The sequence below is a fragment of the Pipistrellus kuhlii genome, unplaced genomic scaffold (genome assembly GCF_014108245.1).
Source record: "Pipistrellus kuhlii isolate mPipKuh1 unplaced genomic scaffold, mPipKuh1.p scaffold_m20_p_3, whole genome shotgun sequence".
In the NCBI taxonomy this organism is placed as follows: domain Eukaryota; kingdom Metazoa; phylum Chordata; class Mammalia; order Chiroptera; family Vespertilionidae; genus Pipistrellus; species Pipistrellus kuhlii.
Genome location: NW_023425529.1, coordinates 163153777 through 163180101, shown reverse-complemented (window position 1 = coordinate 163180101; position 26325 = coordinate 163153777). Strand labels below are relative to the sequence as shown.

Below are 26325 nucleotides of genomic sequence, written 5' to 3'. Positions count from 1 at the left end.
GGGGTGTGTGCAAGAAGCAGCTGATCAATGATTCTCTCTCATCAATGTTTCTAACTCTCTATCCCTCTCTCTTCCTCTCTGTAAAAAAATCAATAAAATATATATATATTTTTTAAAATTTTCAAGTGTAAGAGTTTATAATACATGCATTTTTGTGGTGAGAGTTATATTCTAAGTCCTCCTACCTACTTTGTTGACAGTTTTACCAACATTGCTGCCTGTAGAACCACTGAAATCAAAGAAATTCTTAAGCGACATGTAATTCCTCTGTGCTCAGCAAATGTTCACTGGATGCATGCATGACTGAATACACCCTGTGCTAGAGGGAAAAAAAGTAAATAAATTAATTAGGTGGGTCGTTGTCGTCTGGAGAGTGCTGTCTAGTCTGCGTTTCTTGGGGTCCCAATTCAGAACATTGAGAGATTCAGGGAGTTGCCACTGTCACTGAAGACATACCAGAAAAACTGTGAGGATTGTGAAAATAAAGATTGCTTTTAATGGAAAGTTTTTAAAATCACGAATGCTAGCATTTTGCAAGTGGGAAGGCCAATCTTTCCCATTCATCAAAAAGAAAATAAAAGCCTCAGGACAAGCAGATCCCATTTCATGGTTAGACAGTAAGCAAGCTGGGACTTTGTCTCCAGACTCCTGGTCAACATTCAGGCAGCCCACGGGTTCTTTCCTTGCTCCCCTCATCACTCACTGCAGAGCAGCTGTGCCAGTGCTATAATGTCCTTTTGGAGAGATGCCAGGGTAAATTTACAATTCAAACACACCCAGTCCTTGGTCATTTCCATAGGTCATTTCTACTCTCAAAAAATAGTTAAAGTGAAATGCTTATTTCAGCAAAGAAATGTTTTTATATGGAATCCCCCTTCAATACTGCTTTTGAAACAATTCCTTTTCATGCGCTGAATAGTACTCAACTTGTTTGTTGAGGGAAATAGGGACTTTTTCCCAAATATTTTCAGTATTTATTTTGGTAAAGCATGTTCTGGCGCAGTAGGAGAATGCAGATAGGTTTTCAAGGTTTTCATCTGTAGCACACTAGCCTGTTTGGCTCAGTGGATAGAGTGTCAGCCTGAGGACTGAAATGACCCGGGTTCTACTCCTGTCATGGGCACGTACCTTGGTTGCAGGTTCCCTGCCCTGGTCGAGGTGTGTGCAGGAGGCAACCAATCGAATCAATCCATGTGTCTCTCTGTCTCTTCCTCTTAACTTCCACTCTTTCTAAAAATCAATGAAAAAATATCCTCAGTGAGCATTAATAAAAAATAAAAATAAAAATAAAAAAAAAGAAAGAAAAGGAAGGAAGGAAGGAAGGAAGGAAGGAAGGAAGGAAGGAAGGAAGGAAGGAAGAAAGAAAGAAAGAAAGGATCTGTAGCTATCTAGGTACCCTATGTAAAGATTTGGTTTTTGTGTATAGTGTGGTTGTCAGTACATAGTCCTGTACTGAAAAGCTTCATATTCTCAGAAAAATAAACTGGTGCGATCATATGGAATCTTTGCACCAAACTTTCATTTGTCATTATTACAGTGCCTCCTATGTGCCAAATCTCATGTGAGGTAGTACTGTCCAATAGAATGCTCTGGTGATAAAAATGTCCATTATCTGCAGTGTTTAAATATGGGAGTCATTAGCAACACTTCAAATGTGGCTAGTAAGACTGGGAAACAAAACTTTTTATTTAATTTTATTTTAATTCATTTAAATTTAAATTTAAATGGCTATATGTGGTTAGAAGTCGTTGAACTGGACAGGGCAAGTATAAGGAATAGGTAATAAGAAGTGTCTCAATATGTGGTTGTGGTGGACTGGGATATATATATATATATATATATATATATATATATATATATATATATAGTAATATCTGTCCCCAAGGGTACCAAACATTCAGAATCATCACCTCCAAGCACATAAATCTAAATTGGAGGTGATTAAGTCTATATCTAGAGGTACATTAGATAATGCATGTAATGAAATGTCCATGTAAATATACTGTATGTACGCATGTCTCTGTAGTGAGAAAACAAATGCTATGACTGAAGCTAAGAAGTCTAAGAGGATGGTGGTGTGGGGCTCCTTCTGTCTCAGGTTCTACTAATGTGTCATTGCCACAGATATCCCAGTGAATGGGAGATAGATCCCATGTGCAGATTTTTAAGGAAATGGTCCTGAGACCCTCCCTGTGCCACAGTCTTGGATCCCACACCACAGTCAGATCAAAGCTATAAAAAATGAGGAGAGTGGAGGGGACGGTGATGAGAGCTGTTGCCTGGCTCTATTGTCCACTAGGGGGAAGAGGAGGTTTTCAATTTACTTTCCAACCCTAAGCCTAGTGAAGGAACTTAAAGTGACCCCTAGAGAAATTTTAAACTGTTCCCGTAGCTGGAAAACACTGAGGATAGTGGCCTCACTCCTGCCCCAGCAAGCTCATGGAGATGTTCCTTCCCAGGAAACCGCTTGTGAGAGCTGATCAGTGCTTTGGGGGAGGGGAAGAGGCCTTGCTACATGGCTGGGATTAGCCTGCACTTTCAGAGTGCCTGAGGCAGGGGATTAGCAAGTGTTTCTTGTGGTCTAGATGTGGGCGTGTGCCAGAGAGTTGGACTATCTTCTACCTTCTGGGGTTTATCCAATAGGGCAGTGGTCGGCAAACTCGTTAGTCAACAGAGCCAAATATCATCAGTACAATGATTGAAATTTCTTTTGAGAGCCACATTTTTAAAACTTCAACTTCTTCTAATGCCACTTCTTCAAAATAGACTTGCCCAGGCCGTGGTATTTAGTGGAAGAGCCACACTCAAGGGGCCAAAGAGCCCCATGTGTCTTGTGAGCCACAGTTTGCCGACCATGGCAATAGGGTGGGCTGGAGAGACTCAGCAGGAAGAGGAGGTACCTAGGGCTTTAAGAGAGACATTACTCATCTTCTTTACCACTGCACATTGCCAGTTAAGCAGGAAGATTTAATACTAGGTCAAGTTTGTACTGGCTAGTTTAATTACTGAATTGACACTGTGCATGGAGGGCCTATGAGTGAGCTGAACAGCTCTGGGCCTGTCTAATTGTCATATAATACCAGGGAAAACTTTCTCTCCCTTAATAGAGAGATCAAAAAGACAGTATGGGTTACACCAGGACTGAGATTTATTCAACATCATGGATCTAATACGTATATTGATTTCATTCAATTTTTTTCTTGTTAAAATTGAAGATGCTATGTTTGGTAGTTGTTACTTTCTTTTGTAACTCAAAAATAAACTAATTATAAATTAATTAATAAAGAGTTCATTTTTATCATCCTTGAAACATATATTAATTAAATATCCTTTTAGGTTTTTCTAGAAGAAGTAATTATTTTTGCCAAAACAATTGTGAACAGATATTAATAATCAGGTCAGGCATAAAAATATAGGTTGAGACAAAGTGAGAAATTGCTAGAGTTGCAGGCATACCACACTATTTTCCATTCTTCTTCAAAATAATAGAATCCTATATAATAAAAACCTAATATGCAAATCTACTGAAGATTGGAATGACCAGTGGAACAACCAATTGCTATGACACAAACTGATAATCAGGGAGAAGATGCTTAATGCAGGAGCTGTCTCCCCACCCGCAGGCCCCAGGCCAATCAAGGCAAATGCCTGCAGGGGCCCCCAATTGACATTCTGGTCTCCTGACAGATCAGCCCCGATTGCCAGTCAGGTCTAGGGATCCTACTTGTGCATGAATTTCATGCACCGGGCCTCTAGTATTAATATATGGATAAAAAGAGAAGTGATGATTGCAGGATGTAGGGAGAGCACAGTACGGAGAAAGTGCCCGTTGAAATTGTTAGAGAGGAAAAAGTTACATGTAGGAATAACCTGAAAATAGTCCCCTAAAGAACACCTATTTGTTTTCCTCCTACTTCACTGGCTGATCCTTTTTAGTCTCCTCTGCTGGTTCTTACTCCCTAACTTCTTCTTCTTCTTCTTCTTTTTTTTTTTGAAAGCTTTATTTTTTTAAATTTTTACATTAAATTATTATCTTTGTACATATACCATTGCCCACCCCCTCCCATACATGCCCTCCCTCCCCAGAGTTTTGTGTCCATTGGTTGTACTTATATGCATGTATGTAAGTCCTTTGGTTGATCTATTATCTCCCCCAGATCTCCCTCCCCTCCCCGATGCAATATGACAGTCTGCTTGTTGCTTTACTGTCTCTATATCTATCTTTTAGTTCTTCAGTTTATAATGTTTTTTATCATCCATAAATAAGTGAGGTCATGTAGTGTTTCTCTTTCATTGACTGGCTTGTTTCACTCAGCATGATGTACTCCAATTCCATCCAGGTTGCTGCAAATGATGAGAATTCCTTCTTTTTTATGACAGCATAATATTCCATTGTGTAGATGTACCATAGTTTTTGGATCCAATCATCTGCTGATGGGCACCTAGGCTGTTTCCAAATCCTAGCTATTGTAAATTGTGCTGCTATGAACATAGGGGTGCATATATCCTTTCTGATTGGTGTTTCTAGCTTCTTGGGATATATTCCTAGGTTACTCCCTAACTTCTTAGTGTTGCCTTAACCTCTCCTCTGATCTCTTTTCCATCACTCCTTTAGTGATCTCATTTAATTTCATTGGTATAAATACCATCTTTACTCTGACTCCTAAATTTATAACTTCAGCACTGGCCTCTTCCCTGAATTATGATCTCATATACCCAACTGTTTACTTAACACTTCAACTGGATATTTAAAATGCACCTCTAATTGAGGTCATGCAAATCTGAGGGCCTCATCTCCCAACTCAGTCCTGCTCCTTCCATTGCTTTCCCATATCAGTTAATGCAACTCCATCTTCTAGTATTTTTACCCCCAAACCCTTACTGCCTTTCTTAACTCTTTTTCTCTTATACCCTCCATCCTTCCATCAGCAAAGCCTGGTCCCTCAGTCTTCAAAATATGACCAAAATCTGAACACTTTTTACCACTTCCATTGCTAGCACCCGGCCTCAGCCACCATCATCTTCTGCTTGGTCTATTGCATTAGCCTCCTAATTCACTTCCCTGCTTCTGGCACATCATACAGGGTGATCGTGGTAAAACATAAATCAGATCATATCACTCTTCTGCTCAAAATCTTCCAAAGTCAGTTAAGAGCCAAGATCCTTGCGATGATCTACAAGACCCCACACATCACATCTCTTACTACCATTTCTCTCACTCAGTCCTGGCACACTGACCTCTTTGATGTGACCAGAACCCACCAGGCAAGCCCTCAAGGCCTTTGCACTTCAAGTTCCTCATGTATCTGCATGGTTTGCCTCTCTCACCTCCTTTAGGTCTTTACTCAAATTTCACCTTCTTAGTGTAGTCTTCTCTGAATACCCTTTACAACCATCTACTCCCACCCATGCCACACTCTTTATTCCTTATCCTTTTTCTTTAAAACACTTATTACCATAAAATATCATATATATTAATTTATTTTTGCTTATTTTCTGTATCCCCAAACTCATTAGACTCTAAGCTCCATGATAACGGGGATGTTTTGTTTATGCTAGTCAGTAAACTATACCAAGCACATAGTAAATGTTCAATAAATATTTGTCAGGCACCTAAGCACACTAACCACATTTTTTTCTTTGTTGCTTGTTTCCCAATCATCTTACCATCCAGCATTCAATCAGTATTCAGCAGAGTGAGATGTCAAGGTGAATTTTTTCTTAGACATATCCTCTTAGTTATACTTCGGGCTAGTAAAATTCAAGTTCAGTGTGATTTTAGATTATTGTATAAATGAACTACAAATTTTTAGTATATTTAACTTGAATATTTCTACCTTAAATAATGGCAATTTTTAATACACTAATATTTATTGAGTATTTACTATACACCAGGAGTTCTAGAAACTAAGTATACAACAAGATTTAATGTTCTCTACTTAGTATATTAACTGTATGCTGTTGGTATCTATCTATCTATCTATCTATCTATCTATCTATCTATCTAACTATCTATCTATCTATCTATATATATATAAAAGGCTAAGTGACCATCACAACCAAATGGATGACTAAACAGGCTGTGTGGGGCGACCAGGCCAGAAGGGGGGGGCAGTTGGGGGTGCCCAGGCTGGAGGGTGAGGGGGGGAGTGATGAGCAACCTGGCCGGCAGAGGTTGGCAGTGAGGAGGCGACCAAGCTGGTGGGAGGAGGGGGAAGTTGGGAGCAACCAGCCCAACAAGGGAGTTAGTAAGGGGTGATCAGGTCAAGGGGGGAGGGCAGTTGGGAGCAACCAGGCCAGTGGGGGGGGCAGTAAGGAGCGACCAGGCTGGTGGGGGTGGGGAGGCAGTTGGGGGTGACTAGGCCAGCAGTGGGGGGGCAGTCAGGGGTGATAAGGCAGGCAGGTGAGCAGTTAGGAGCCAGTGGTCCTGGATTGTGAGAGGAAAACCTGTGCATGAATTTTCTGCACCAGGCCTGAGGGAAACCTGTGCATGAATTTTCTGCACCAGGCCTGAGGGAAACTTGTACATGAATTTTCTGCACCAGGCCTCTAGTAGACAATAATGTGTTGGTTAGCAGGTAGAAAAATTGGAACCTATTGTTGATGGGAATATTACATGATGTAGTCACTGTGAACAGTTTGGCAAAAAGTTAAATAGAATTACTTATGGCCTGCAAATGCTACTGCAGCTATATACCTAAGAGAAATGGAAATATAACATCCATGCAAAAACTTGTACAAAAATATTTATAGCATCATTACTCAGAAGAGTTAAAAGATGGAAAGAACTCTGATGGACAGATCAATAAAATGTGACCTATCCATGCCATGGAATATTGTTGGGCAATAAAAAGGAATAAGGTTTTGATACAAGCTGCATATGGAGTATTGAAAACACTATGGTAAGGGAAAGAAACCAGCACAAAAAGACTACAGAGTGTGTGATTCCATTTATATGAAATGAGCAGAATAGACAAATCCATAAAGACAGAAGTAGATTAGTGGTTGCCAGGGGCTGAGAGGGTCGAGGGAAAACAGGAGTGACTGCTGAGAGTATAGGGTCTTTTGGGGGGATGATAAAAGTTGTCTAACTAAAACTAATGTGGTGATGATTGCACAAAAACCATTGAATTGTTCCCTTCAGATTGGTGAGATGTGTGGTATGTGAATTATATCTCAACTGTTTAAGAAAAACTGTTCCAAAGGAGTGACCAAAAATGTACAGCCAAAACACACTGGGGGAAAGTGTTAAAGAGATATTTGAGGAGATTAATTAACAAAAATATTTTGAAGGCAGTCAATAAAGAGGTGTGATTTTTCTGGAGTTGGTGATGTGTGATGTGTCAACTTTTATGAATTTGTATTTGAAAAGATCTCCATTCTAAATAAATATTCAGTTTTGCATAAATAAATAAATTATTCCACAATCTGTTATTTTCAACTGGTTTTCAGGAATGGGAGGATTAACTGTATGCATGAGTAATGCATGAGGGAATTTTAACTTCCATTTCAATTCTTTCGACCTCCAGCACCTGACATCTTGCCTACTTTATAGTTTTTCTTTCCCCAACACAACACTAGGCTCAGGGGTAGAATGTGGGAAGGAATATAGTACTGAACAAATACAGACCAGCCCATGCCTCTTTTACAGGCTGTTGTTCAGCTGGCCTGTGTACCTCCTTCCTTTTGCCAAGGTGGACCTTTGTGTATTCTGACGCTGAATTTGAGCACTATTGTGATCATTTGAGCTGGGTACATGGGATCTCTGGGAGCTAGATTAGCAGAAATGGGGATTCATACTTTATTTTCAATATTTTAAAAAGCCCAACAATAATTATACACAAAATACATTTCCTTTGTGATGAAAATGAGAAATGTATTCTACTACTTGCTTAATTTTTGAAATGCCCCTTTATTGAACCTTCACTATAGACCCGGAGCTGTACATAATGTGTCATGCTAATCACAATTCTGCACGTTATCAATTAGCCTCATTTTATAATCGAGGAAACAAGAGGTTCAAATTACAATATCTATTCCCAGGTCCCTTAACTAGTAAACTCATATACATCTAGGTGCACTCTGCCTCCTATATGAATAGTTATCTGAGGGAATAGTTGGCATAATTTTAGATTCAGCTTAAAATCCTTTAGGAGACGTTGGTTACTTTTCCAGTCAAAGGCCACCAGGCTAGTGGTCAGGTCCCAGGTAGGAACTATTTGACTACGTGTTCTTACTCCTGATTCCTTGTCAACAAAATCGTGAGACTCCCCCCAAGGTTCAAAGAAGGTAGGATTTATAAAGGAGAAATATACCCACGTGACTGGAGTGCTTTAAAACCTACACATCTGACCAAACTGCTGCTCTAGCAGGGAGTGCGTGGACTTATACCATTTTTTCAGAAGCTGGAATGAATTTGCATAAATTCATTCCCACCCTCATCCTACTTCCTCTGGTAGATGCCACTGGCTGCCTGGTAGATGTAAACCGTCAAAGCCCATCTTGGAGACTCGCTGTATTCGGTCCTGGTGGGCTGGTTCCTCGGATCATCAAGGAACTTACTCTCCATCTCCAACTCAAAGCTTGGCCATGTCGGTCACTTCCCTTTATTTGGGCATCTTTCGCTGTCACAAAAAGTAAGTCTAGTCTTCGTGACATTAAAGCTGTAACACAAACATACCATAAGCACCACGCAACCGGTCTCTTGGGGTTCGACCTCCAGGCACTGAGATGTGGCCAAGGGTGAACTGGAAGGTGAAGCGCTCCTTGGTTGCAATGACCTTACAGGGGTGGTTTTTAGGTGTTCGAACCCTTCGCCAGAGGAGGGCGCCTTCCCCACCCTGCCTACACCCCCCCCCCCCCCCCCCCCCCCCAAACCCAGGGGAAGAGAGAACTTCTCTGGACCAGACTGCAGGGTGGATGTGGGCGCAGTCCTCTCGGGCGGGCCCCGCCTCCAGGGGGAATGGACCTTTTAGGGGTCGCCCGTGGGGCTCCCCAAAGAGGCTAAGCGCCCCGCGGACCCAGGAGGCTGCCCCCCTCGCGGCCCGGACCCGCAGGGAGTCCTGGGCGCCGGCCCCGCCACGCGGGAAGGCGGCCTCCCTCACTGGCCTTTCCTCAGAGGAGACACCCTCGGAGGAGCCTCTCACTTTCCTCGGTGGGAAAACTGCTGAAGACAAAGCAACAGGCAGCTTTCCGCCGGGCGCACGGGGAGCGCCGTTGCCCAGGCGTCAGGGGGACGCCCGGCCTCCCTGCCCCTCCCCCTCTTCCCGGGGAGCCGCCCCCTGGCCCCCCGTCCTCCCTTCCTTCCCCCCTCCTCCCGCAGGGGTCCCTCCCGCCCCCTCCTACTCCAGGGCCCCGCCCTCTCCCACCCCTTCCTTCCCCTCCAACCCCTCGGATCTCCGGCCTCCCCGGGCACCGCCCCCCTCCACCCGCTCACCTTCCTGACGCTCCTCCCCCTCGGCTCGGCCCCAACCCTTCCTACCCTCTCCGCCCCTCTGCTTCCTACCCGACTCCGCCCCCCCGTTCCCAACCCCGGGGTACCATCTCCTCCGCCCCATTACCCCATTCTCCCCATTAGGCTTCCCCACTCCTCCAGGTCCGCTCCAGCCCCGCCCCCCCGCGGCGGCCCCGCCCCACTGGCTCCGCCCTCCCCTAATGCACCGGCCCCGCCCCCACGCCGGCTCCGCCCCTCCCCTCCTCCGGCCCCGCCCCCCGCCGCCTTCGCGGAGACGCGGCCGGGGCCTCGGCAGCCTCCGCTAGGGTGCGCGCCGCTCTCGCCGCCGGGCTCCGCGCCCGCGCCCGTCGGCAGTCCCGGGAGCCCGACCGCAGCGCGCCGCCCGCCCGCCCGCAGTCGCGCCCTGAGGCTCCCTCCCCGGCGCGGCGGCGGGCCCGGCGCGGGCGATGGAAGATGGAAGGCAGAGGAGCCGCGGTGAGGGTCCGGCGGGCCGGGGCGCGCGGGGGCGCGGCGCTCGCGGGCCGGTGGGGTCGGGCTCGGGCGGCTTTGTCGCTGCTCCGTCAGTGTCCGGGGTCCCGGGGCCACTCGTGTCGGTGCCTGAAGGTCGGGGTCTGGGAGCGCGTTCCCTTTGGCTCCCTCGCTCCCTCTCTTTGTGTGTGAGAAGCCGGGCAGGGGTAACTTCCCGGCGCTCGGGCTGAGGGGTGCGGTGCCGCCCCCCGCTTTGGAAGCCGGGACTTGGCAGAAAGTCCTGAGGTTCTGCAGCAGGAGAGCGGCGAGGGGGACCCGCTGTGCCCGTTTTGCTCGTGTAGGAAGGGACGATCCCGTTTCTCTGGAAGGAAGAAGAAAAAAAAAAATCCATAAACTTGCGTTGGGCGAGAACGGGAGAGGACTGTTCGGTCTGCTATCCCCGGTAGCTTTCCGAGACGTTTTATTCTTTTCCCCCGCATGCATGTAACGTTACCCGTTGTTTCCAGCTAGACGTGAGGGCTGGCCAGTGAGTGATGTTATGAGATTGAAAGAAGGAAAATTCGACCGTGCGGAGGACGTGGCTTTAGCATGTTGCCGGCGACCTACATCATACATGTTTCCTTTTACCGTCCCCCTGGATGTTAAGGGTGTTCAACCCCCTGTAAGGAGTCAGAGGATCTAATGGCCAGGACCATTTCATTTTTCCAGACACAGCGGGATCCAGGATTTCCACTCCGGAATAACCATCGAGCCGGTCCAGGTGTTGGTGTGGGGGAAGAGGGAGATCTGGAAAATTACTCTTAAGCGGGATTCTGGGAACAAATCAGCTTTAGCTCATTAACCGTCATTGAATATAATAACGTGCAAAGGACTTTGCACAGCCCCACGGCCAGGTGAGCGGGACAGGACGGCCGCCTCCTGTCCAGGAGCGCGCTCTCTAGGAGGAAAGACTTTCTGCAAAGGTTAGGATGGAGGAAGCCGGGAAGCGGAGGTTCTGGCCTGAGGACTTGGAAGTCCTCAGCGAGGAGCTGGCAGTGGAGCTGCATCTTGAAGGAGAGGGTTTGGCTGGCTTTTGGGGAGTCGGGGGGAGGATGTTCCCTGCTGAAAAAGAGGACATGCACTTTTCTTTCCTCTTCCGAGAGATACTTTATCATCCTTTCTTTTCTGAGAGTTTTTTTTTTTTTTTTTTTTTTTTTTTTTTTTTTTTTTTTTTTTTTTTTTTTTTTTTTTTTTTTTTTTTTTTTTTTTACAAATCTAGAGGTATTTTAAAAAGTCAGTGAATTCCTCTTTGGCACTTAAAAAATGCAACATACTCAGCAGAATCAGCAGAACTGCAAAATAAACGTACACCTTCCCAACCAATTTTTAGTGGTTGGATGCATGTCCTTCTACAACTTTCTTACATCCTCCATCCAACAAATCATGTTTTACATAGAGAGTGTGGGGCCAAAGTAGGTTTACAGTTGTGAATATGCAAAACAGCTTATTGTATTATCGCTTATCGATGACTGCATTATTTTCTGGATGAACAACTGTAAACCTACTTTTGCCCTACCCTGTATGATTTTTTTGTCTGGTTTGGTAAATATTTCACAAAGGTATCCTTTTTTTTTGTGCTCAAAGGAGCAGAGTGATACCATGGAAAGCACTTGGACTAGGGACTTAATCACAGGGAACAACAATAGCCCTGTAATTATTGGAATCGACTAGGTTTGGTCACTGACTGGGTAAGTTTTTGCCAGTCTCCTGGGCACATCATCGAACCTCTGCAGCTAAAAGGTTCTCCTCGACAAGATGAGGGAATTGGGTAGATGAGCTCTCAGACCATCTGGATCTAGCTCTTTAAGGTTTCATGCCTAAACATGTATAGCATTACTTACTCAGGGATGCATTCTTACTTCACATTCTGAGTATCTCTCAGTTTTGTATGTTCTGGGAACAGATCAGCACTCTTTTTTTGGCCATTGAATGTGGGAAAGTGATTAAAGCTGCAAAGCTAAAATAACCTTATTTGAAGGTGTGATTCCACAGTTGAATGTTTTTAAAAAATGAACATCTGAGTGTCTGTTGGCTTTAAGAAATTTTTGTTGGTGCTGTTCGCTTTATTTGTGACCAAATAATAAGACATGCTTTACAAGGAATATTGTACTCCAGAGGTTCCATTTAGCTTAAATACTAGCCATTAAAAACACGGAATACCTTGGGAATCCTTATAGGATAGTCAGTCTTGGGGATCTGGAAATAAAAATGAGAGAAGACAGAAAATCAGCTCATTGAAAAAGGAAAATTTGGAGTTACTTTCCATGAACGGCTCTATTTGCTCTCTAAAATGTTGATATATTTGTTCGCTAACGCTGATTGAAAATATGTGCATGTGATTTAGCCTGGCATTTGCATTAAAAATAAAATACATCCAGGGCATCACTACTTTTAGAGGCGGTTTATTTTTCCTTCAGAAACTCTGGAATCATTTGTCACACATTATTCACACACTAAGACCCCAGTGTGTGTGGCAAGGGGCTGATCCTAGTCCGTCCCGGTTAAGAAGTGCTGGAGCAAAAACCGTGTGAACATTACTGTGTGTGTGCGCTTTGGCCTCCAGACTGGCTTGTTTGAGGTTTACCCGAGGTGATGTTGTCATCGGGCAATTACGAAAAGAGCATTTCTCTGGGCTTGGGCTGGATTAGGAGGTGCGTAATGGAATGTGATCCTTCCTAAGTTTTAGAAACGAATTCAGACACGATGGAGGTGTGAGCAGTTTGTGAAAAGTTATTCGGTGATCATCAGGAGGCGATCAAAATCGGGCTCAGAATGTGAGGATGTGAGTTGACCTGAGGATGCGAATCAGGCTCACAGAAGGCTGGGGTCCAGTCTAATCCCTGCGCCTTTGAGGGTTCTTCTCATTCTGGGTTTCCCCTGCAGGCTGGGGCAGGCAGAGCTGACCTTGGCTTCCCTTTGCTGTGCACGAGTGGAGGTGGTGTCACCCTGAATACTACCTCTCACTTCTTCCTGAGTTCTTTTACAGTCAAGCCAACCCAACCTTATTTTAGGGGAGAATAGGATCCAGATGAAATTGTCCAGAGCATTTTTTCAGAGTGTCCACGTCTCAACAGCTTGTGTTGGGTACGTTACTGTAGGCAGGCTCAGAGATTTGCTGGAGAGAACTTCAGCGGTGGCATTCTTTTTGAGTGTATGCCTTTGTACTTTTCCTGTGTTTCTGAGTTCTAAGATCATCTTCCAAGGACATTTTCCACCCTCTCCAAATTGACTGGTGTTAGTTGCAATGACAAGTGGCAATGCCAACCACTGTTGCAGGTTACAGTGGCGAAAAAGGATAATTCGCAGCATGCAGTGAACACGTTATGCCTAAATCCACATTAAAAAAATTTGCATGCCTTGTTCAAAACTAAAGAGTGACTCAGATAATTAATAACTAATCTTTGCTTGTATTATCTTATTTATATAAAAATAGCACATGAGCCTGCAGTCTTTGTTTTTCACTGGGCCCAGAAGGTCAACAACCTGGGGCCCATTGGTGCCAAGCGGGCAGGGACTTTGTTGACACTCCAGGGCACAGAGGGGGTGAAGCATTTTCTCTCTGGGGAGGCATCTATGGTGTGAGGGAGTCACCAGCTCCTCTCCCCCATCTTCACATGAGACCCGGGGCCTGCTTAACTGTGAACAATCATCTAGTTTTTAAAAAAAATATATATATATATTTTATTGATTTTTCACAGAGAGGAAGGGAGAGGGATAGAGAGTCAGAAACATCGATGAGAGAGACACATCGACCAGTTGCCCCCCCGCACCTCCCCCATCGAGGATGTACCCGCAACCAATACATATGCTCTTGACCGGAATCGAAACCGGGACCCTTCAGTCCGCAGACGGATGCTCTATCCACTGAGCCAAACCAGTTTCGGCAACCATTTAGTTTTAAACTCCTTTTCTCTGGCTACAAATCACTGAGATGAATAATTTGTACATGTTCATGGGTATTTTATTATTTATTTATTTTCATTAAAAAATTATTTTTTCCTTGATTTCAGAGAGGAAAGGGAAGTGAAAGAGAGACAGAAACATCAACAAGGAGAGAGACTCCTTGATTGGCTGCCTCCTGCACGCCCCATACTGGGGATCCAGCTGCAACCCAGCCAGGCATGTGCCCTGACTGGGAATCAAACTATTACCTCAGGGTTCATAGGTTGATTTTGAACCACACCGAGCCATGCCAGCTGGGCCATGTTCATGGATATTTTAAAAAGCTCATGACTGGAGTTTGGGATTTAGTGGGAAGGTCAACATTTTGACCTAAGCGTGGGACACTTTTTTATACATAGTATTTTCATGTGGGTTGTCTGGGAGGCATTTTCCTTTAAGTTTAATCTTAAATCCTAATGTGTGGAGCATGTTTAAGTAAAGTTTTCAGGTATGATGCACTGTTACCAGCACACCTAATCTTTATTGAGATCTTATTTGCTTTAACACAGATTACCTCCCTCTATTCCCCATGACAACCCCATGAGGTCAGTACTGTACTCTCTGTTCTGAAGTCCAGAGAGGTTAAATGACATAGACGGTAAGTGGCAGAGCCCAGTGGAAACTCGGGCAGTCCAGTGTCCTTAACCACCATTCCGTGTTTATGCTCTCCAAGTTAGCATTGTGTGTTGCAGAAACTGAGCTTTTTGATTCTAATATTTAGATTCTGTGGGTCTTGGAATCTGAAATTGAATGACTAATCCATCAACAATCATTTTTTTTATATCTGTTAGCTCAAATAGTGGGACAAATATTGCTCTTTGGCTCAAGAGATAGAACTTGTATAATTTTCTACAGGGATCAATGTAGGACCACATGTAAGGACTTCCAAACAATTATAAATAATTAATTTGAATTCAGAATAAAACAGATGAACAATTTATTTATTTTTTTAATTTATTTTTTTATATATTTTATTGATTTTACATAGAGAGGAATTGAGAGGGAAAGACAGTTAGAAATGTCAATGAGAGAGAAACATCGACCAGCTGCCTCTTGCACACCCCCTACTGGGGATGTGCCCGCAACCAATGTGCATGCCCTTGACTGGAATCGAACCCGGGACCTTTCAGTCCACAGGCCGACGCTCTATCCACTGAGCCAAACCGGTTTCGGCAAACAGATGAACAATTTAAAATAGAATGTAAGGCTAAACTACTTTAACTTCCAGTTACATCACCTCCTAGAAGTGATCTTCACTTTCCTACAACTGTAATTGTTGACCCGGAGAAGGCTGCCTTTCCTTGCTCTCCCCCCTTCCTCACCCAGTGAGCTGGGACTTTAGTCTTTGTGAAAAGGAGTCTGAAACAATCGGGAGGAGAATAGGGAATGAGTGGGGGGAGGGGAGGCAATCAAAAGAAGATCAGGCAGCAGCTGTGCCCTGCTTCTCTTGCCTTCTGTCCCCAGACTTTTGCTAAGGAAACGTGAATTATACTAGTGGAAGTGGAGCAGCTTGGTTCTTCCCATGGCTGTTTGGTCTGTGAACAAGGAGCGGGGTATAGAAATATTTCAATAGAAGCAGATGTAGCTTCTTTTGTTGGGCTTCAGGAGATTATTGGTGAAGGGCCCATTGGACTGCTTTTCTCTGTATATGAAAATTGACATGCTTTTTTGAATTTCAGTTTTCTTTTTTTTATATTAATATATTTTATTGATTTTGTACAGAGAGGAAGGGAGAGAGAGAGTTAGAAGCATCGATGAGAGAGAGTCATCGATCAGCTGCCTCTTGCACACCCCCTACTGGAGATATGCCCGCAACCAAGGTACATGCCCTTGACCGGAATCGAACTCGGGACCCTTCAGTCCCCAAGCCGACGCTCTATCCATTGAGCCAAACCGGTTTCGGCGAATTTCAGTTTTCAACAACAGTTATTTTCCAAGAAGTTATTTGATAGGCGCAGTTTGGATTGAGTCATAGGACACCAAGGCAAGTGGAGACCGAGGTGTCAGAGTGAGCAGCACAGACAGTGCAAGAGATGATTGCTGCTTTTGTGTGATCAAATCATTCTCCAGCACAAGTTATACTGGGAAAACACTGAGAAATGGCTGCAGGCTCTGTGCTCTTCCATCCACATTCCCTTCATGGCTCTAACAACTACCAGTAGTGGGTGTTGGAAGAAGCAGCAAGATGTTTCTTTGGTTCTGGAACTTTGCATTTGAATATGAGTTTCTTTGTGGCAGATGTTTAAATATTTTTTTTTTTAGCTTCATTTCTTGGGGCTGAAGGATCCATGAGCTTCCTACTCCACCTGCTGAGGCTTACTTCTCCCATATAAGAAAAAAAATCCCATCACTTTTCACTAGCTAATATCTGTAAGTAAATCAGAGCAGAAACTGCAACACAGACATTAATATGCTCTTCATGCACTCGTTCAGCAAATATTAAGTACTTACCATGTGCTAGGCTCTGGGTTAAGCTCCAAAAACCTGGACACTAACCACTAAGAAAATCTGCCAAGAACATTCAGAGGCACTTGGATCATACTTCTGAGAGATAAACCTCATGATCTGTGAATAGTAAAACTACTATGTCTAAGAACTTTTATATGAAGTTACTGTAGTCAGTCTTGTTCCATGGAACCTCATGCTCTGTGCTGTCCAGTATGATAGCCAGTAGGGTCAGGTAGCTACTTGAGAGCACATTTAGTGGGTTAGGGAGAGTTAAGAACTGGATTTTAAATTTTATTTAATTTTGAGGAATTCAAATAGCTTCACATGGTCAGTGGCCAATCTACTGGACAGCACAGCTCTAGAGAAAAAATGCTTTCATACATGTCATTGATTGTCCTGGGCAGTCAATTTCTACTTGACCATCTGGTTGCTTATGGTGTGTTTACCAACTGGACTTTACTAAGATTTGAGATTGGCACACATTTATCTCATCATGTCTGATATTTACAAAAGCAGCGAGAGTGTATGGAGGCATGGGATTTTAATGGAAATAAAGTGGAAGTAAAATCATGGAAAGTGAATAGGAAAAGAAAATGTATTCGAAAGTAGGACATCTCCTGAAAAAAGAAAATGGATTGTGAAACGGATAGTATACAGTTGACAATACTCAGCAAGATGGAAGAACAGCTTTTGATTAAATGGAAAAACTTCAGTGTCTGAGAACCAACTATTATATCAGTTCAAGAGATGGCTATGAATTGTTTGAGAACTTACAGAGATGGCGAAAATGTTGTAGTCCACCTTTCTTGTTGCGACTTATGGATAGTTCTATAGATTCAAGCCCCTTTGAATCTGGATAGAGTCACAGAGAATATAATATCCAGGTGGGTAGTGCTTGATAGCTAAGGGCTAAGGTCTTTCCTGGGATCCCTGCAAAGCTGTCTTGGAGGCCCAATAGGTTTTCAGTGTAGATGAAGCTCACTGGGAAAGGTGCCTGAATAGCATAAATATTGGCAAGGAGTGTGCCTGGTTTTAAAAATACATGTTTTAAAGGTGCTTTTCACCACGGTTGGGAATAGAGGATACACTAAGATGAGGAATGGAGAAAAGAAATCTTATTCTTTATCTCCAAATACTTAATAATGTTTAAAAAAAATGATTTTAGAGAGAGAGGAAAAGGGGTAGAAACATCAATTTGTTATTCCACTGGTTGATTCTTATGTCAGGGATTGAACCCATAACCTTGGTGTCGGGATGACGATCTAAGAGCCTATCTCCAAATACTTTTTAGTGACAAATCTTTGAGATAGACAGCCACAGATGCAGACTCTGGAGTTTCTCCAGGGTCAGACATTTAGGAGTAGCCTTGAGTTTAGCATGTGTGAAAACATGAAAGAATTCTCATACTTAGTAGTAGGCCTTTGTTGGAATACACTCCAGTTTTGAGTGTTGTAACTTGTGGTGAAGACACAATGCCAAAATGTGGGAATAGGAAGAGCTGAGGAATAACATGAATTCAGTATTTATTATGTACCAGACACACTGTGTTAAGCACTGTGTGTATGTGAATTTATATCTTCTTATATCTTCTTTACAAAGTTGTAAGACAGTTGGTGTCCTTGTTTTCAGAAGATGAAATTGAGGCTCATGGAGGTTAAATGGGATTTTCTTTTTTTTTTTTTTGGCGGGGGGGGGGGGGGGGTTGTCATTCTTTTTTAAATCAGCTTTATTGAGATAAAATTTACATACCACACAACTCATCCACTTGGAGTATACATTCAGTGATTTTTTTAGAGAATTGTGCATTCCTCCTCATAGTCAACTTTAGAGTACATTCATCACCTCGGAACAAACTGTACACATAAGCTGTCACTTTCTAATCCCACTATTGTTCCATCCTCTTAACCAGGTAACCCCTAACCTACTTTCTATCTCTATGGATGTGCCTATTCTGCATTTATCATATAAATGGAATCATACAATATGTGGCCTTTTGTGACTGGCTTCTTTCATTTAGTATGTTTCAATACTCATCCATGTTGTAGCATGTATTAGTATTTCATTCCTTTTTATTGCTGACTAGTATTCAATAGAATAGAAAGGCCACATTTTATTGTATTTACTAATTCAGTAGATGATGGGTTGTTCCCACTTTTTGGCCATTAGAAATAATGTTGCTGTGAGCATTCATGTACAGGTTTTTGTGGGATATATGCTTTCATTTCTCTTGGGCACATATTGAAGAGTAAAATAGTGGGGTCATATTGTAGCTCTATGTTTAACACTTGGAGGAATTGCCAAACTTTCTTGGGGCTGAGTATTTTACATTCCTATTAGCAATGTATGAGTTCTTATTTCTCCACATCATCATCAACACTTACTATTTTCTCTCTTTTTGATTTTAGCCACCTCAGTGGGTATGAAGTGATACCTTATTGTGGTCTTGCATTTCCCCAGTGATGTTGAGCTATGCTTGTTGGCCATTTGAATATCTTTTTTTAAAATATATTTTATTGATTTTTTACAGAGAGGAAGAGAGAGGGATAGAGAGTTAGAAACATCGATGAGAGAGAATCATCGATCAGCTGCCTCTTGCACACCCCCTTCTGGGGATGTGCCCGCAACTAAAGTACATGCCCTTGACCGGAATCGAACCCGGGACCTTTCAGTCCGCAGGCTGACGCTCTATGCACTGAGCCAAACTGGTTTTGGCATCATTTGAATATCTTATTTGAACAAACATCTTTTCAGATCCTTTGACCTTTTTAAAAATTAGGTTGTCTTTAAATTGGGTTATTTGTCTTTTTATTATTGAATTGTAAAAGTTCCTTATGTATTCTGTATACAAGTTTATTGTTAGGTAAACTTTTATGGGTTGTCTTTTCACATTCATGTTCCTATCCTTTGAAGTGAGTTTCTTTGTCTTAACACAAGAGGGCTTAACACACTTACAGGGCCTCACATATTTGCTGAAGTCAGTTGACAAAATGATTTGTAAGATGGTTTGTGTAATGAATATCATTCCTTTTGTTTTAGGTTGGGAAAAAAGGATGGATTTAACCTTTGCCTAAGCTAAGCTACCTGGGAGGATTGTAGAGCTCAGAGGATTTGAGACCTTTGCTAGTATGTGTAGTGAAAGGAAACTTTGGAAGTCCTCTCTTTTCACACTTTTATGCATTGAAAATAGTGCATTCCTCCTGAATTAGAACTGTTTAAAAGGGAGAGGACACCCACCTAGAAGACACCTCGTGATCTTTTTAGGTCCCATCATTTATGGTCTAAATAGTATTTCCCAAACTTGTCTATCTCAAGGATCAGCTGGTTTTAGATTTCTAGGGCCACCTTTAGGTTCAGGTTCAGGTTCAGTAGTTGTGCGGTGGCACTTTTCATAATCACCCCCAGTGATGGAGATCACCTGAGAAACTGATCTAAACCGGTGATAATAATGACCTTTTAGTGGTTGCCCCTAGAACTTAATGAGGCCTCTTCAGTGGGAGTGATTTCCAGGTGACAAACATCCCTCACTGAGGGTGATTACAAAGAGCCTACTCAGCCAGTCTGGCTACTTTGCTTACAGCAGCCACTGATCTTGATCCAAGGCAACCCAAACGCTCTTCCCCTCCCCTCATGTAGTAGAGATGGTTCTACCACAGAAATTTAAGCCAGACGAGATCGGGCGTGTTCAGGGAGAAAGAGGTGAAGGGATTAAGAAGTACACACTTGTAGTTACAAGATAGTCATGGGAATATAAAGTATAGCATAGAAACTATGTGGTGCCAATTGAGTATTAGACTTACCAGGGGGATCACTTCCTAAGTTATATAAATATCTAACTACTATGCTGTACACCTGAAACCAAAACAAAAATATTATTGAAAGTAAACTGTAATGGAAAAGTAAAATAAAAATATTTTAAACCAGATTCACAGACATTTTCAAGTCCTAAGGTTGCCAGCACACTCTTGAAAGTATTCCCCCCTCTTCTTTTCCTCCCTGTTCATGGTTTTTGTTTTGTTTTTATCATTATTGAATCCTTGGAGGCCTGCCATAGCCACAGACATCTCCATGAAAGCTTATGGGGAGAAGAAGGCATGGAAAACAAAATAGATGGCATTTTAATATAACCCTACACCTTCTTGTTTTGGGTTGTTTTTTATGGTCTCCTAAAGAATTTGATAAATGTGAGGTTGGGCCAGCTCGTTGTAATGGGAGGGAGACTCAGGTGCCTGTCCTCTTGAAGGAGGGGTGGGAAACGTTTGGCAGCCTGAGAAATCGTTTGGTCTGGCCCTGCCAAGGCATTAGGGGTGAGTTAATTAAATGTTTGACCAAATATAGCAGTCTAATTTTATAGTTGATAATTTTGTATGGCCATCAATTGATCAAATGGCCCTTGGCAGGAAAAAGGTTCCCCACCCCTGTCTTAGAGGATACTATTGTCACCAAGGAACAGCAGTGCAGTGTAGTGGTTAGAATGTGCCTTGACTCTGACAGCCTGAGTGGCATCCTGGCTCTGCCACCTTCGCCGCCTTGGGTAAGGTATTTTAATGTCGCTGTTGAACTACCTCTTTACCCAGTGGGATACCTCACTAAAGCTTAATGGTTGTGAAGGGGTTAGAACAGTGTCTGTAGTAAGGAAACTCTCAACTAGTAAGTAAGTGAACAGTAAGTGTGACCTGGGTGGTAGGCTATGCTTACCTGGATGGAAGGGGATTATTTCTATTATTAAAGTCAGACAGTTATTAAATGGTAAAACTGATCATTCTTGTTCCCTATACTTTGATAGCCTGTGGGTATGCAGTGTGGAAGACAAGAAGAAAATTCTTGTGTTTTGTGTGGTGCTTTGGCGCAATAAATGTTCAGTGAGTGAGTTAAACATCTCAGGCTGTTTAGTAGCTAAGCCCAGGAACCCTTCTGAGAATGCATGGACAGACGGGAGGCGCTCTAACGGTTAGTCTTGTCTTGCAGTGGGGTGGAATTTTCACTCAGTAGGATTCCTGGCCTAATCATTTTTTGCTGTTGACTTCACTGTGGGTTTGTTGCCTGTACTGTTTTGGGAAAGTGAAATTCTCTCCACTTTACAGATAGTGCTCCTGGGCTGCTTGTAGAGCTCCAGGTGTGGGTCTTTCATCAGAGCTTTCTCGCAAATGACAACCTCAGGCACAAAAGATAAGACTAATGTGTTACTGTGAGTTTCTGGCAGAGATATCTGATAGAGCAGATAAAGGCTTGGGCCTTGTTTACCTGATGTGATGTAACGGTTTTAGAGAACTGTTTTATTCATTCCTTTGATTTTATCTTATTTTTTTCATTCTTGATTCATTTCTTCCTACCTTCCTTGTGTTGTTTGAATGTCAGTTGATTGTCTCTTGTGTTAATGGGTCCTTTTTTGGGGGAAAAAGTCAAATGAAACACAGTACAATATTCTAAATCTGGAGCTTAACTAAAGATATATTTACTTGAAATATATTTTTATTTTATTTATATATAAAACAATTTACATATTTTAAAGAACTAAATAGGCTCAGAGTAATTAAAGCCAAATTTCCAGAAGCACTGCTAAAATAAATATACCTGTGATTCAGTAAAACAATATTTTAATCTGTGAAATTGTATATCAAGAAGGTTCACAGGGAAGTTAAAAGGATAATGATAATTTCTTGATGTACATAGGGATGTTTGCATCATGGATCTATATGTGACAAATAACTTATTTGTATTTTGCCACTATTTAGTAAACACAATTTAAAAATAAACCATTGTTGGTAGAATTATCTGATGGCCATTTAACATCTTGTTTCTCAATCATTCCGCTTAGCTTTCACAGAAACGACTCTTTCTCGTTATATCTACATATAATTATTTTATATAATATGTAATGAAATTACATAATTTCAGTAGCAGACAACCGGCACAAGTCAGTTTGGGAGCAAACACCAATTCTTGGTAACTGTCAGCTCAGTGGTAGGAACAGAAGTCCATGAGTTTGCCAGTGTCTTGATTCCTGGCTGTGATCACGGAGCAATAATGGGCATCAGCTGGGATGATTTACAGGATGACTGTGCCTCTTGGATCGGCTAATTGGAGGTTGGGAAAGAGCTTCTACTGTATGTATAACTTCAGAAACAAAAGCAAACCTGATAATAGCATGTGAGAATTAATATTATGAAGTAGAGAAATGAGGACACTTTCCATTTTTGTTTTAAATTACATTTGCCTATTGTCTGCCTTCTATCACGACTGTTTGTGTACAGAGTTACTTCCCTCCTGAATAATTTATTTTTCATTTGTTTTTTGAAATCACTTGGCTTTCCTTTTACCTGGAGGATAATGTTAAGTTCTTTTAAAATGTGCTTTATGAAAATATGTCTATTCATTGAGTGAATGCATTATTATAGTCTAACAACTCCATGTTTTCTTCTGTCACACTTGAGTCCAGAGGTTCACTGAAAGTAGGTCACACCTAGATTTTATACATCATTAAAACATTAAGTACTCTGTACTTTGTGTCATAATTTCTCTGTCGTTTTCAGAAATCAAAGTCCATAATATTGACCTGGTGACTTTCTCTGCTTTAGGTAGGGTGGATATATTCAGACCATTTTTCCTTTCTTTTGTGTATGAGTTTTTTGTTTTTTGTTTTTTTAAATATGGAATACTTCGCCAGTATGTGTGTCATCTTGTGCAGGGGTCATGCTAATCTCTATTGTTCCAGTTTTAGTTTGTGTGCTGCTGAAGCCAGTGCTTGAGGCCACCTTTTTGATGTGCTCTGGTGAAGCAAGATCCAAGATTTTGAGAGACATCCTGGTACCTTGGAGTTATTTTAGAGCATCTCTCAATGTAGAGACATTACTTTATAATTATTCAGGTTTTGTATGATGTTAATTTTATTATCAGCTGTGGGCCGCTTTGTTTTTGTATGCAATATCTGAATATGTGTGTGCATCCAAAGTGCCTTGGTAAAATATAACCCTTTAAAAACACGGCACGATATCATATCACAGATCACATACAGTTCTGTGTTGCTGTTCTCTCTCATCTATTCACATGTTTATTAAACATATACTTATTGAGTACCTCAATGTGCCAGGCATTATTTTAAGTGCCGGGAATACATAGTGGTTAACAAAATGGACACACACACACACACACAATCTTACTCTTGCAAGGTGAGACAGACTCTGTGTATGTATGTGTGTTTGTGTATATGAAGTACTGTGGGGGGAAATAAAGCAGAGGGGAAAGGAGGGATGTTAGAAATGGGGGGAATTGCACTTACAGACAATGGTTAAGGATGACCTCACTGAGGTGACCTGGGATGAAAGGCCTGAAGGAGGGGAAGGGAGGTCATGTGGCCGTGCGGGGAAGAGTGCTTCCGGAAGAGGGCACAGCAAGTGCAAATTCCTGAGGCTGAGGCAGGCTTCCGCCTTCCAGGAACTGCATGGCCAGGGTGATGGAATACGGTGAGCAGGGAGGAGAGCAGACACCCACCGCTGTAGGCCTCTGGTCTTGTAGGCTATTGAAAGGGCTTTGGCTTGTATATCGAGTGAGCAGAGCAGCTGGTGGAGAGTTCTAAATAAAGATGTGACATGACATTGCTTATGTTTTAAGAGAACACATTATTACTGTGTCTCATGAGACTAAACAAGGGCAAAAAATTGGGAAACTAATAGGTAGGAGGCTGTTGTAGTGAGCTAAGTGAGCAATGTGACGGCTTGGACCATAGTGGTACATTATGAAGGAAACGTGGGAAAGGTTTCCTGATAGACTGAATGTGAGATGTGAGTTATGGCCTGTGCAGTGTGAAGGATGGAAATGCATTAACTAACACCTCTAGGGAAAAGCTGATTGGGGAGGGGGTGATATCATGAGCTCAGTTTTGGAGATATCCAGTGGTCAGTGTTATATATTAGTAATCTGGATTTCAGAGGAGATAAACATATGTGAGTTGTCAGAATACAAAGACTGGATGAAATTCACAAAGGAGTGAGTGTAGATGGAAAAAAAGAGGTTCAGGACCAACGTTCAGGACCAATGTTTGCCAATAGTAAAGAGGAGGAAAGGAATGATCCTTCATATAACATAATTCCCATTCAGAAGAACTTTGGTTTTGTTTAAAACAGCTAAAATAATTGAGGTAGTGATTAAACTAGTAAACCCTAATTTTTGTTAATGCAATCTGTATTTTCAACAAAGTTTTATCTTCCTATCTCCATCAAAAATTAAAATGTTTTCTTATGTATGAGGCTTTACATCAGCAGTGACTTTGATATTTATAACATCATTCGTAGGCCATACAAAATGATAAACTTCAAAATTAGCCTGCTATTTTTGGGTCAAACATTTAATTAAGTCACCCCTAATGCTTTGGCAGGGCCAGATCAAACAATTTTGTGGGCCTTATATGACTCTCAGTCTAGATATTCCCCACCCTTGCTTTTAAAAAATGATTTTTTTTTTTGTACGGACAGATTCTGTTAATCTTTTTCAACTAAGGCAGTCCCTAGTTCTGCACCAATATGCATGAGCCTGGGTTGCACTCCATCCACACACTTACCATAACGGATGACTTCTTTCTTTTAAAGATTGTATTTTTTTAAGAGCAGTTTTAGGTTCACAGCAAAATTGAGAAGAAGGTACAGAGATTTCTCCCTTATCCCCTTCCCCCACCCATTCATAGCCTCCTTCATTATCAGCATCCCCCATGAGTGTGGTACGTTTGTTTCAATTGATGAATCCACTTTGCATATATAAACTCTGAAAACCATTTAAGTCCTTCATTTAGTTTCTGCTATAATTTAGATCACATCTCTTATCCTGAATATAATTTTCATGAGGCACATTTTTTAGGGTTATTTCTATTTAGTGCTAATAGAAATATGTGAGTTTTATATATGGTTTTCCATTTTTTAGTAGCTACTTTAAAAAAAGTAAAAAGCAATAGGTGAAATTAATTTAAATAATTTTATAGCCCAATATATCCAAGATATTGTCATGTCAGTATGTAATTGGTATAAAGATTGTTAATGAGATCACTTGTATTTTTTTTTCATACTGAGTCCTAGAAACTGGCATTTATTTTATAGTCACAGCACATCTGCCATAGTTCAGGGGCCCGAGGACCCCCAGTGGCTGCTGTATTGGAGAGTGCAGATCCACATGCAGAGCAGTTGGAGGTCTAATAAGCACAGTTTGTTTGTACTTTTATTTCATCATTGCCTGTGACGATAAACACACTATGTGCTTTAGAGATAGCATTTAGAGGTTAGATAAATATTAAAATTAGTATATAATTTTTATATTAATTTAAAAAAACCTACCCTAAAAACAAATGGGTAAGTATGGAAAACAGATGATTCTAAATATGTAAAACACATAATAAGTGCTGATTGATTTTTAGCAATGGCTATCAGAGGTGAAGGTCTATATAAATGAACAGTGGCTGAGACTTTCAAATAGTGTTTTAGCAAAATCATTTAGGATGATTTGCTCTGTAGATAACTACTGGCTAGTACTTATAACTGTAAATTCACTAAGTTTTGAAAGGTGAGAAACACTATCCCAGGTACACTTCACATCTATTTTCATTTGATTTCCACACACTCCAATTAGTTAAGTAAGTACTGTCATAACTCACATTTTACAGATGGAGAACCAGAGAGACCAGAGAGGTTTAGTATTTTGCTCCAGGTCACACAGTGGGTCAACTGGGGGTCTTGGATTTGAACTCTAGACATTGATTCCAGAGCTTAATTTCTTCAAGTCTGTGCTAAATGGATTCCCTCAGTATATCTCAGCCATGCAGCTTTAAACTATATGATTAAGGGGTAAAGAGTATAGATTGCTTGTGTATCCTGGAAACTTGAGTATAAATTAATTTCTTAAATAAGTCACATTCTGTTTGCCATTAATTTGCTTTAATTTCAGAATTGGCTTTATCCTGATTTTTGATGGATCTTCAATTTAAATTGAGCCCA

At 41.8% G+C, this 26325-nt stretch overlaps 1 protein-coding gene and 1 pseudogene across 5 annotated transcripts in view; one reads left to right on the top strand and one right to left on the bottom strand.

Annotated features, from left to right (window-relative positions):
• PSD3 (pleckstrin and Sec7 domain containing 3) overlaps nucleotides 1-26325 on the top strand; it is a 405289-nt gene that overhangs the window by 55668 nt on the left and 323296 nt on the right. Inside the window, exon 1 of one of the 5 annotated variants that reach the window (XM_045588822.1) lies at nucleotides 9722-9928. The exons of 3 other annotated variants lie outside the window; for them this stretch is intronic. In XM_045588822.1, the coding sequence (XP_045444778.1) occupies nucleotides 9908-9928 (21 nt within the window). In that variant the 5' untranslated portion in view covers nucleotides 9722-9907. Of the gene's footprint in view, nucleotides 1-9721; nucleotides 9929-26325 lie in introns of those variants that run through there. One more of the 5 variants, XM_045588824.1, reaches the window with a different exon arrangement.
• Nucleotides 22993-23093, bottom strand: LOC118731005 (annotated as a pseudogene).